Source organism: Neoarius graeffei, chromosome 16 (assembly GCF_027579695.1).
Source record: "Neoarius graeffei isolate fNeoGra1 chromosome 16, fNeoGra1.pri, whole genome shotgun sequence".
NCBI lineage: Eukaryota > Metazoa > Chordata > Actinopteri > Siluriformes > Ariidae > Neoarius > Neoarius graeffei.
The window spans coordinates 59,546,891-59,560,185 of NC_083584.1; the positions used below are offsets into that span (position 1 = coordinate 59,546,891).

At 45.3% G+C, this 13,295-nt stretch overlaps 1 protein-coding gene across 1 annotated transcript in view; it reads right to left on the bottom strand.

Annotated features, from left to right (window-relative positions):
* Positions 1 to 4,088, bottom strand: part of irs1 (insulin receptor substrate 1) — a 29,021-nt gene extending 24,933 nt beyond the window's left edge. Inside the window, exon 1 of the mRNA XM_060943287.1 lies at positions 39 to 4,088. Coding sequence (XP_060799270.1) covers positions 39 to 3,300 — 3,262 coding nt within the window. The 5' untranslated portion in view covers positions 3,301 to 4,088. The remainder of the gene's footprint in view (positions 1 to 38) is intronic.
* Between the last annotated feature and the right edge of the window lie 9,207 nt (positions 4,089 to 13,295).

Genomic DNA, 13,295 nt, shown 5'->3' on the forward strand with positions numbered 1-13,295 from the left:
AAACAAGTACACATTGGTACACATTGCTTGAGGCTTACCTTCTCTATAAGTGAGGTTTCCTTTGGTGTCATCTGCTTTCTGGAAGTTTATACTGGCATAGGCGCTTGGTTCCTCCACTGCCCCTGCTGCCCCAAGGTCCACCTGCCGGGTCTGGAAGCTCAAGCTCCAATCCTGAACAAGCGGCTCTCGGTTCTGAACCAGATCCAGATCGATGTAGTTCAGGCCATTTTGGATCTGAGGGTCGATGTTGGATACTGTGCCAGCAGCAGCAGGAGGAGCAGCAGCATTGGAAGCCTCAACAGGCTTTAGCCAAACATTCTCAAATGAAGCAGAGCTGTGGCGTTTGACATCTTCTGACTGAAAGCCCGTGGCTGTGCTTACGGCCCCTTTGGTTGCTGTAGAGGCAAACGTTTCTGAGCTGTGCCGTCTCCTGCCTTGCGGGTCCACCCGGATCACTTTGGCACCCTGGTTTCTCATAGGAGTCGGGTTTACCCGGGAGAAGGCACTGAGATCTGTCAAAGGACCAATAAGCACAGACCTCCCTGGGGCTGCACCTAAGGTTGAGATGTCGTCATTGTGTGACTCGGAGCAGAGCAAGACTTCCGGGTCTTGTAACGAAGTGTTTATAAGCATCCTCTGGGAATCGGGATAGGCTGTCGAGTAAGACCCCAGCTGCATGCTCATGTAGTCACGTTCACGAATACTTTCGCAAGGCAGGTGAGGAGGTGAGGAGGCTATGTTTTCTGAGGCACTAACAATGGCGTAGTCTGGGGAATTGGATGTTGATTTTGTTGATTGTGAAAGCAAGCTCTGTGAACCTAGCTGCATATTCATGTAGTTGGAAGAAGTCGGCTCTGGTCGGCCATCAGCTCCATTGCCAGTGAACACGGGTGAAAACAGTGATGCTATGCTTGCTGAAAATGCTTTGTCATTAAACTCAATGTTGACATACTCTCCGGGACTTTTGGGCTCACCTGGGAAAGGGCTTTCACGCATTCGTGGAAGAGTGCTAGCTCTGTTGGCATCCAATGACAGCCTTGTTGGTCGCGCCAACCTAGAGTTGACCTCCAACCTTTTGGGCCTGACAGAAGATTGTTGTGAACCACTCTGACCACCCAAACTGTCACTGCTAGCCGAAGATGAGGAAGAGTCAGCACAAACCAAGCGGCCGCTGCCAAGTGACATGCGCAAGGGGCTCTGGTCCTGCTTCCTGTTGGCATGCTTGAAGGAACGGGGTAGAGAGTAGTAGGCATACGCTGGCCTGGACAGCTCGTCAACTGGGTTGAAGTAGCAGTCTGGTGGGGTGCCGGTGGTTGAGCCGCTAGCAGGAGACATGTTTATATAGTCTCCACATGAAGACACTTTCCCTTCTGTGCTCTCAATGGACAGCGCGGGGTTCATGCCATTGGTCCAGATTTTTCTGTAGTTTGTAGAAACATCTGGGGAACAGCTACCACTTGGTGACATCATCATATACCCATTGGAGTCCACTCTTGAGTGTTGCCGTGGGTTGATAATCTGCTGTGGGGCTGAAACACTTTTTGGACTCATAGGCATATAGTCTCCACTGTTTCCCGTTACCACCGCAGGGGCTACACCTGGTGACATTGGCATGTAGCCATCGTCCTTGTGACTGGACTCACTGCCACCTTCTGCGGTTGGCATATCCAAGCATTCTTCTGGATACGAATTTGTGGACAAGTTCCGATAGATTGATGGCGATGATGACGATACAGGTCGACTGCGATTATACGCTGGTGTCATTACTGTGTATTCATCCAGAGACACAGCACATGACTGTGAAGGCGTTGTTTGGAGGCATGTGGTTGGGGGTGACAGGGTGCCAGAAGAATGAGTCCTTTTCCTGAAACATTTCTCCAAGTCTGGCTCATCCATGTGAGACGGCGTTCTTCTGGATTGGCTCCCAGTACTAGTTAGTGAACCAGACTTGGTCATGCATATGTAGTTATTCAATTCCTCCTCCTTGGCAGGAGGGGTATGTCCAAGTGAGTCGGGGGTCACGCTGCGGAAGGAGCTTCGGAAATCGCATGGACTAGAACCATATTCATCTGAAGAGATGAAGCCCCCATCACTGGGCGACCCTGAGACAGAGGCACTGGAGCGTCGGGGGAAAAGACTATCAGACGTAGATCCGTGTCCACTAGTGCTGCTGGAGGACAGACTTACAGGGCTGATAGCTGATGGGGAACATCGTGACGACGGCATGGGGATGGACCTGCTATGGTTTAGTGGTGGATGCAGTCTGGATCTACCCCTGTGCCTTTGGGACTGTGTCCTAGAGGATCTTGGACTACTGGGGCTCCCATCTACAGATGCTGGCCTCGACATAGTTCCTTCCCCATCACTGGACGCCCTTACTCTGAACGAATGGCTGTGCCTGCCTGGGCCGGCCGGAGACGTAGCCATCACGCTTTCAGTCCTCAAGCGCCTTCCCAACCCGACCTGACTCGGAGGAGGGTTGTTGTGATGATGCCTTGTCCTCATTGGCACGGAAATGGGGTTGGAGCAGTTGGAAGAAGACTGGCTTTTGCTACGAGGTCGAAACTCTTCACTCATGGCTTTCATTGCCTCCAAGATAGTTTCGTGCATGTTCTGAGCCACAACCGAGTCGTCAACCTGCATCCAAAATTCACCAGGCCCAGTCACCGCAGATCTCCCAACTTCGATGAAAAAGAAATTTTCAGAGTGACCACACCTTCGGATGTTCATTAGCTGCAAAACGACTGCCGCAGCGTCAGAATTGAGTTTCACAAAACCCAAAGTCTTATTTGTGAGGCACAGTCTGTAAACTCCGATTAGGTTTTTGGTCTGTCCAAGTCCCTTTGGTTTCAGTATGACCTGCCACACTTCTTTGAAAGCAGGCCCGGGTGTAGTCTCTCCATAATTATCATCTCCGATGCCGCTGCTCCTGGCACTTTCATGGACCTTCCCTCGGTTGTGGAGGTCTACGAGGGCTTGATACCATGCATCCTGCTCCAGCTCGTTGTCCGCTGCGACTGCAAAGTATTCGTCCTTGGTGTACAGGGCGACGAGATGTTTGTTTTTAGAATCCGCCCTTTTGTTAATATTGAAGCAAGTCTCGAGTGGGATTGACCTTTTTGGAGCCCCAGACTTGTGCCTCCATTTTTTCTCATTCTCGTAGTACTCCAACCTGGAAGGCCCGGTATCGCTTGCAGCTCGGAGAACAAAAAACCTTTTGTGCATGCTTTTGGGTTTCCTTAAATAACCCACCTTTCTCACATCTGAAAAACAAGCCTTCTCTGTGGACGGACTTGCCATTTTATAAGAGGACGGGAATGCTGCTTTTTGTTTTAGGATTGCAATTGGAATTCCTTTAAAAACGGGAAAAGGGTGATGACGTGAAACTCTGTTTCCATCGAGCACAAAAAAAGCACTCGTGCTGCTTGCTCCTTCAGCAAAGTTATTGATTTGTTTGTTTGTTTGTTTGTTGTTGTTGTTGTTCTTCTTCTTCTTCAGACGGCTAAGCTAGCTGAGCAGCCCATGCCAAAACAAGCACTCGTTTTTTCACTAAGGTCCATTCTTGATCAAAAAACGGTGTGTTTTTCATCTCAGATAAGTTTCTGGAACCCATCATTAACTTGAGACCAGTGTGAAAGTACTGGAGAATTGTTTGCAAGAAGAGCAACAACAAGAAGGTGATGATGGTGAAGAAGCAGCAGCAGCAGCAGCAGCAGCAGAAAAGTCTGCCTTCAGTCCGGAGTTCGGTGATCACGATGAAAACAAGCCCCGTCAGCGCGAGAACTCATCTATCCCACAGGGAGCGCGAGCGCGAGACTCTCCCGCACACTGAAGTACCGCGTGCACAAACCGGACACGGAAAGCCAGTCCGCTGCAGCGCGCGCGAGCCCCGTTCCGCAGCTCCGACTCCCTTTACACCTCAGCGCAGAATCCCGCTCCGCTCCGCTCCTCTCCTCCTCTCTCCTCCTCTCCTCTCCTCCTCAACCCCAGCGCGTGCGCGCGCGTGCTCGTGCTCGTTACCCCCGCAGCCGAGTCCCTGCGTCCGGACTCCGAGCAGCGCTGAGCACGTGACACTCCACTGCGTGGCCAGATGAAAGCGCGAGTTCAGCCTACAATACCGACCGAAGCCCCGCCCATTACACTACGACCGCCTCAACCTAGCGCTCTCATTGGACGAGCGGCTTGTCCATCATCCTGAAGGGGGGGAAAAACCCACAACAACAACTACTCAAAGAAAGTTTGCTGTAGCCGTAGGCGTAGTAAAGAGCGCTATTTACGCAGAAACGACCATTTTTGCTCACGTCAATCATTTTTTAAAAAGAAATGGCATCTATAACACGTATATAAAAGTGTAATAATAAAACTTGTATGAAAATTAAACAGGAAAGTATTTATTTGACTGTTTTGGTCCACTTGCCACCATGGCATTATCTGAAACCCCGCCCACTTTGCACATACTCATATTGTGTGTGTGTGTGTGTGTGTGAATTTCCTCTTTAAACCTAATCCTACACACGAACTACAATATATTCTATTTTCCCAACCAACAATCTCTCTAGATCAGGGGTTCTCAAACCCTTCCATCCATCCATCCATCCATCCATCCATCCATAGCTGCTTATCCTATTCTACAGGGTCGTGGGTTGCACACTCTCATATCTCTGTGTGTGTAAATTTCCTCTTTAAACCTAATCCTACACACGAACTACAATATATTCTACATTCCCAACCAACAATCTCTCTAGATCAGGGGTTCTCAAACCCTTTCATCCATCCATCCATCCATCCATCCATCCATAGCTGCTTATCCTATTCTACAGGGTCGTGGGTTGCACACTCTCATATCTCTGTGTGTGTAAATTTCCTCTTTAAACCTAATCCTATACACGAACTACAATATATTCTACATTCCCAACCAACAATCTCTCTAGATCAGGGGTTCTCAAACCCTTTCATCCATCCATCCATCCATCCATCCATCCATCCATCCATAGCTGCTTATCCTATTCTACAGGGTCGTGGGTTGCACACTCTCATATCTCTGTGTGTGTAAATTTCCTCTTTAAACCTAATCCTACACACGAACTACAATATATTCTACATTCCCAACCAACAATCTCTCTAGATCAGGGGTTCTCAGACCCTTCCATCCATCCATCCATCCATCCATCCATCCATCCATCCATCCATCCATCCATCCATCCATTATCTGTAGCCGCTTATCCTATTCTACAGGCTCGTGGGTTGCACACTCTCATATCTGTGTGTGTGTGTGTGTGTGTGTGTGTGTGTGTGTGTGTGTGTGTGTGTGTGTGTGTGTGTGTGTGTGAATTTCCTCTTTAAACCTAACCCTACACACGAACTACAATATATTCTACATTCCCAACCAACAATCTCTCTAGATCAGGGGTTCTCAAACCCTTCCATCCATCCATCCATCCATCCATCCATCCATCCATCCATCCATCCATCCATCCATCCATAGCTGCTTATCCTATTCTACAGGGTCATGGGTTGCACACTCTCATATCTCTGTGTGTGTAAATTTCTTCTTTAAACCTAACCCTACACACGAACTACAATATATTCTACATTCCCAACCAACAATCTCTCTAGATCAGGGGTTCTCAAACCCTTTCATCCATCCATCCATCCATCCATCCATCCATCCATAGCTGCTTATCCTATTCTACAGGGTCGTGGGTTGCACACTCTCATATCTCTGTGTGTGTAAATTTCCTCTTTAAACCTAATCCTACACACGAACTACAATATATTCTACATTCCCAACCAACAATCTCTCTAGATCAGGGGTTCTCAAACCCTTTCATCCATCCATCCATCCATCCATCCATCCATCCATCCATCCATCCATCCATCCATCATCTGTAGCTGCTTATCCTCTTCTACAGGCTCGTGGGTTGCACACTCTCATATCTGTGTGTGTGTGTGTGTGTGTGTGTGTGTGTGTGTGTGTGTGTGTGTGTGTGTGTGTGAATTTCCTCTTTAAACCTAACCCTACACACGAACTACAATATATTCTACATTCCCAACCAACAATCTCTCTAGATCAGGGGTTCTCAAACCCTTCCATCCATCCATCCATCCATCCATCCATCCATCCATCCATCCATCCATCCATAGCTGCTTATCCTATTCTACAGGGTCATGGGTTGCACACTCTCATATCTCTGTGTGTGTAAATTTCTTCTTTAAACCTAACCCTACACACGAACTACAATATATTCTACATTCCCAACCAACAATCTCTCTAGATCAGGGGTTCTCAAACCCTTCCATCCATCCATCCATCCATCCATCCATCCATCCATCCATCCATCCATCCATAGCTGCTTATCCTATTCTACAGGGTCGTGGGTTGCACACTCTCATATCTCTGTGTGTGTAAATTTCCTCTTTAAACCTAATCCTATACACAAACTACAATATATTCTACATTCTCAACCAACAATCTCTCTAGATCAGGGGTTCTCAAACCCTTCCATCCATCCATCCATCCATCCATCCATCCATCCATCCATCATCTGTAGCTGCTTATCCTCTTCTACAGGCTCGTGGGTTGCACACTCTCATATCTGTGTGTGTGTGTGTGTGTGTGTGTGTGTGTGTGTGTGTGTGAATTTCCTCTTTAAACCTAACCCTACACACGAACTACAATATATTCTACATTCCCAACCAACAATCTCTCTAGATCAGGGGTTCTCAAACCCATCCATCCATCCATCCATCCATCCATTATCTCTAGCTGCTTATTCTGTTCTACAGAATCGCAGGCAAGCTGGAGCCTATCCCAGCTGACTATGGGTGAGAGGCGGGGTACACCCTGGACAAGTCGCCAGGTCATCACAGGGCTGACACATAGAGACACACAACCATTCACACACACATTCACACCTACGGTCAATTTAGAGCCACCGATTAGCCTAACCTGCATGTTTTTTGGACTGTGGGGGAAACCAGAGCACCCGGAGGAAACCCACGCAGACACGGGGAGAACATGCAAACTCCACACAGAAAAACCCTCGCCGGCTGCCGGGCTTGAACCTAGGACCGTCTTGCTGTAAGGTGACAGTGCAAACCACTACACCACCATGCCAAACCGGGTTCTCAAACCTCCATCCATCCATTATCTGTAGCCGCTTTATCCTGTTCTACAGGGTCGCAGGCGAGCTGGAGCCTATCCCAGCTGACTACGGGCGAAAGGCGGGGTACACCCTGGACAAGTCGCCAGGTCATCACAGGGCTGACACATAGACACAGACAACCATTCACACTCACATTCACACCTACAGTCAATTTAGAGTCACCAGTTAACCTAACCTGCATGTCTTTGGACTGTGGGGGAAACCGGAGCACCCGGAGGAAACCCACGCGGACACGGGGAGAACATGCAAACTCCACACAGAAAGGGCCACGCCAGCTGCCGGGCTCGAACCCAGGACCCTCTTGCTGTGAGGCGACAGCGCTAACCACTACACCACCGTGCTGCCCCGGGTTCTCAAACCTCTTATTTATTTATTTATTTATTTATTTATTTATTTATAGGCATAATAATTCAATAATGGTGATTTATGATGTCCAGAACTGTAATAAAATAAAGAATAATTTTCATTGCCCTTGGCTATCTTTCATGGACCCCTGAGGGACCCAACTTAGAGAACCGTAGCTGCGTTCATGAAATTTGACATCATTCCTAAATTTCCTCCTGATAAATGGCATAAGGGATGTGTTTATACGAATGCATATCTTTATTCTTTCATTCACTCATCTTCACTCAGGACAGGTCCACATATGGACATGTTTTACGGATAGTTGGAGGAGAACCCACACAGACACCGGGAGAACATGCACAGAGACTCCACGCAGATCGTAACCCAAGATCAGGATTGACCCAGAGACACTGAAGCTGTGATGAGGCAATGCTGCTCGCTGTGCCACCATCTCGCCCTTTAAAACTACAAACCTATTTTCCTCAACATCTCACGTCTCTCTTGAGGACGTCTTCGAAGCCAGATAAACATTTGAATCCTAACAACATGAAAGTAAATTGAAATAGATTTTAATAAGTTTGCAAATATATGCATACTCACTCACTGACCACTTTATTAGAAACACCCATTAGAAACTGTTTGATGCAGTTCTCTAATCAGCCGATCTCTTGACAGCAGCACAATGCATCAAATCATGCAGATACAAATCAAGAGCTTCAGTTAATGTTCACAATGTTCAAACATCAGAATGGGAAAAACTGTGATCTCAAAGTGTGACTTTCTTTCACTGTGGCGTGGGTGTTGGTTTGAGCCAGATGGACTGGTTTGAGTATTTCAGAAACTGCTGGTCTCCTGGGGTTTCCACACACAACAGTCTCTAGAGTTTACACAGACAGAATGGTCCGAAAAACAAAAAACACTGATTTGAGTTAGCGACAGTTCTGTGGGTGGAAACAAACGCCTTGTTGAGAAGAGAGGTCAGAGGAAAATGACCAGATTCGAGCTGCTTTAAGCCGCCAAGAAGAATATCGTAACTCACATAATCACTCTTTACAACCGTGGTGAGCAGAAAAGCATCTCAGCATGCAACAGCAGAACACATTAGGTTCCACTCCTGCAGCCAAGAACAGGGATCTTAGAATCAAGAACAAGTTCCTATTAAAGTGGCCAGTGAGTGTGTGTATATGCAACAAGACAAAGCCTCATTTGCATGATTAAATATGTGACCCCTCACTGAATCCAGGGACACATGTCGGCCGAAACGAATCCGAGATAATCGCAAAAGAAGCATTTTTTTTTCGAAATTTGTGATTTTTGTTTTTTTCCATCATGTGCAAGTTGAGATCTTGAAGAATGCAATCAGTATTTCAGATAATATATTGTTTTGTTGGAAAAGCATACATTTTTTGTTGCAAATTGTCTCGTTTTTGTCAGGGCTGTAGCCTGCTGGGGGGTGTGGGTAAATTACCATATGGGCCATTCACATGATGATTTAAGTCTTTTTTTTTCCGCGAATCAGCTGTATGATACGAGCTGAGCGCATGGCTACTTAACTGCATACAGGCGTGTAATTTCATGATGGAATGAGCAAGTTAAACAGAGCGCAGAGGAGCTGAAACACCGCGAAGCAAACAGACACACGGTATTTACATTGGAGATAACCATTTCTAGCAAAAAAAAAAAACGCACCTCGTTTTCCAGATTGAATGGAATACTTGAATGATCGGATGATACACGGACCGTTCTAGGATTACATTCCATCAGAGGCATTGGTGTGTGCAAGGCGCCGTTTCTCTTTCTGATGGCGTAAGTTTATTAATCTAAGGCTGCGTGGTTATTTTTGCATGTAACGGAGAGTGTTGTGGTTTGGTTAAGCCTAGGTCACAACCGGACGTACGATTTTTTGGCCGTGCGATTTTTGGCGTTTCCCAAATCGCTGCGTTTTTTTTTTTGTTGTTGTTCATGGAGAAAAATGCGCGTTGGCCCTAAGTTTGTCTTGCAACCTGAAAAAAACGTAAGCGCCCATAGAGTTTGTTTGACATGACAAAGAGCCTCTGCAGCCGGTCTACGGCTTGAAAATCAGCACATCACACGCACGCTCTCGTGCGTTTCATGCGCACTCTCGTGCGTTTCTTGTGTTTTTTGCGTGTAGACCGGCCGTAGGAGCGCGTACTGTATGGCCGGTTGTGACCGAGGCTTTACATGAAACTAGTGTTTGTTAGTTGTGTCATCATCGTGCTATCTTTCTTTCTTACGGTGTGAGTAATTTTTCAACCACAAAATGTTAAAGTACACTTTAGGACTTATTTTTATACTTCATAATTGTTTTGGGCATACTTTGTATGGAAGGAAAATTGACGTGGTGATCTTTGTTTACATGAAAGTAGCATCGTGCTAGCTAGTAAGGGGTAGGGCTTTCCTTAATGCCATGCAGATGAGCACCATTATGTGCCCGCCCTGCACCCAGAGTAGCTGAGATGGAAAACTTTGAGGGCGATTTTCTCCCTTTTCTGTTTTAAGAAGTATACACTTTCAAAAGGCCACACATTCTTCAAATATTGTCAGATCTCCACATGGAAGGCATCATTGGAAAGCTTAGAAACTGTACTTTCTGAATCTGTCAATAACTCAAAATGCCCCCGGGCAGACATGTGTCCCTGGATTCTGTTTTCTGACACATTTATAATTTTGATTCAGCTTCAACACATATAAGAATATCAGCAAACTATTTCCTTGCAAGAAATAGTGAGTCTCTCTTACAGAGTTAAGTCGAGCAAAGAGTTTGCAGATGAAATGCTCTCCAAATAGGTGAATTCGGGCTGCAGTGCTGAAAGTTTTTCACCATGTGTTTTGTGACAACGCTGCCGCCTACAGTTGTAGGTTAGTAAACAGTGGCGTGAGATTGTGCACATCTCTGGGTAGCATTGCACACCTTCTCTCTTTGCTCGAAAGACCCTTAACAGAGAAAAGTGCTTTTAATAGTGTAGTTTTTTTTTTTAAAATACCTAATCCTAACCTTGTTGGATTCTCATTCTGATGTTGTGAAGATGCTGACGAATACTGTGAAGTGTGAAGTGATAACAGGAAGTAATGTTCTCGCAGACGTTCCATGACATTAAATGTAACTATAAGCTACGCGCTTCAGGATGTTCAGTTGTAAGAAAATAATTAACTTTGGGATGGTAAGTTAATTAAGTCGCAGCTCGCCCTTATCATCATGTCTCTGAGGGTTTTATGGGGACAGCACTGTGTTATTACTGTATATAACACTGATATTAAGGAATCGTTATTAATAGAGAGTTTTCGCTGTTTCAGTTCTAGGCAGGAGCGCCGCCAGAAATTTTGGGCCCCATGAAAGATTAGAATTTTGGGCCCCCCAACTTTGCCCACCCTCGTCACAATTGCACTATTGTCATTATTTGACTTTTGATAGCCCATGGACCTTGAGTTTGTGACTTTGTTATTACATTTTATGTATTAACCTACCAGGGACTAGATGAAAACTGGTCAGTGACTAATTCTGGTGCATTTACAATCACAAATGAAAATTCAAGATTTTGCCTTTTATCTTTGATCTAGCAAACTGTATATGGTGCTCGCTCATTAAAAACTTCAATCCTAAAGCATTTATGGGTTGTATTGCTGCTTACCTCCTTCTCCAAAGGGGGGTTCAGTGGTTTGGTAGGGCGGAGGTCCCCCTGAGGCTGAATCTGTACATATTTAGGGCACCCCATTAGTTATGAAACTGGTTATTAGCACTAGTTATTAGCACCAGCATAACGTAATATTTCATCTTGTTTATCACACAAGTCAGTTCAGTTATTAAAATGGAAAAAATGTCACTGTACAAACTGTAAAAGTGTTCTCTTGATAGGCTAATCCAACCACGTTCATACTGTTCATTTACCATTCGCTAATATTTTGAACACACATGTGAGCGATAGCTACCTTTCTTTGGAAAAACTGAGTGACCAGTTGCCTGCCTCTCCAGTCCCTCTCAGCTTTCAGCTGCCTTTCTTTACGTTTTTGACAGCCACTCTTCATATTTAGCGATCATAGACTGTACGCACTCCACTGCTGGCTGGCTGCTGCACCGCAACACAGCAGCAAGTAGCGTTGCACTGATCAGCACACAGATTTAACGCATCGCGCTTCTACCAGAACTGGACCGTACCATTTCGCAAAAGGGGGAGGGTTAAATGACAATATGTTGAAGAACTCAAGAAATAGACAACCTTGTTCAATTAGCTAATTTTACCAGATGGAATATTGCATTGTTGTTCTTTCAAAAGTCTTATTAAAATCATTAGAAGCATATTATCAGCCCCTTAAAGGGCCCCATGGCAGTGCTGGGCCCCTAGAATTGTTCTAACCTTTCCCCCCCTGGCGGCGCCCATGGTTCTAGGTGTTTATTCTAATTAATAATTCAGTAACAATAACGATTACACACAATACAAAAAATAGAAGACACTATCTTTGTTCAAGAAAAATAAGCGTTCAAGCATTGTCACTTTGAATGATGTTACGATCAAAATATATCTCAAACTTATTGATATTATGTAAAGTGAAGAAGAGGAAGAAGAGGTCTGTTGTTGTTTCTAGCCATGCCCTGTGTTCCTGGTGTATAAACATGAGATTGCACACGTGCAATCTATTACCAAGGGGAAAACTAAAGAACAGAGACAGACTGCAGTCTTGACTGGAGGCCATTTTGTAAAGCATTCGTCTTATATCATCATTGTTGTCACCATTATGCCATTATTATAATTGCCTCACTCTCATTTACATTAAATTGTAGTAGCACAGAGAGAGAGAGAGAGAGAGAGAGAGACAGAGAGAGAGTGTTGGAGTGGAGAGAGTTTACTACATTACATCATGGCACAACTGGGTTCAGAGAGTACAAGCCTCTCTCACACACACACACCTTCTTGGACTCCTGCGATATTTCACACCAGGGATGGATGCTCAAACTCCCCCCTTTAACTTCCAAACCTCCCCAGTACAGTTTAACCCTACATATTACAACCCCGATTCCAAAAAGTTGGGACAAAGTACAAATTGTAAATAAAAACGGAATGCAATAATTTACAAATCTCAAAAACTGATATTGTATTCACAATAGAACATAGACAACATATCAAATGTCGAAAGTGAGACATTTTGAAATTTCATGCCAAATATTGGCTCATTTGAAATTTCATGACAGCAACACATCTCAAAAAAGTTGGGACAGAGCAATAAGAGGCTGGAAAAGTTAAAGGTACAAAAAAGGAACAGCTGGAGGACCATATTGCAACTCATTAGGTCAATTGGCAATAGGTCATTAACATGACTGGGTATAAAAAGAGCATCTTGGAGTGGCAGCGGCTCTCAGAAGTAAAGATGGGAAGAGGATCACCAATCCCCCTAATTCTGCGCCGACAAATAGTGGAGCAATATCAGAAAGGAGTTCGACAGTGTAAAATTGCAAAGAGTTTGAACATATCATCATCTACAGTGCATAATATCATCAAAAGATTCAGAGAATCTGGAAGAATCTCTGTGCGTAAGGGTCAAGGCCGGAAAACCATACTGGGTGCCCGTGATCGTCGGGCCCTTAGACGGCACTGTATCACATACAGGCATGCTTCTGTATTGGAAATCACAAAATGGGCTCAGGAATATTTCCAGAGAACATTATCTGTGAACGCAATTCACCGTGCCATCCGCCGTTGCCAGCTAAAATTCTATAGTTCAAAGAAGAAGCCGTATCTAAACATGATCCAGAAGCGCAGACGTCTTCTC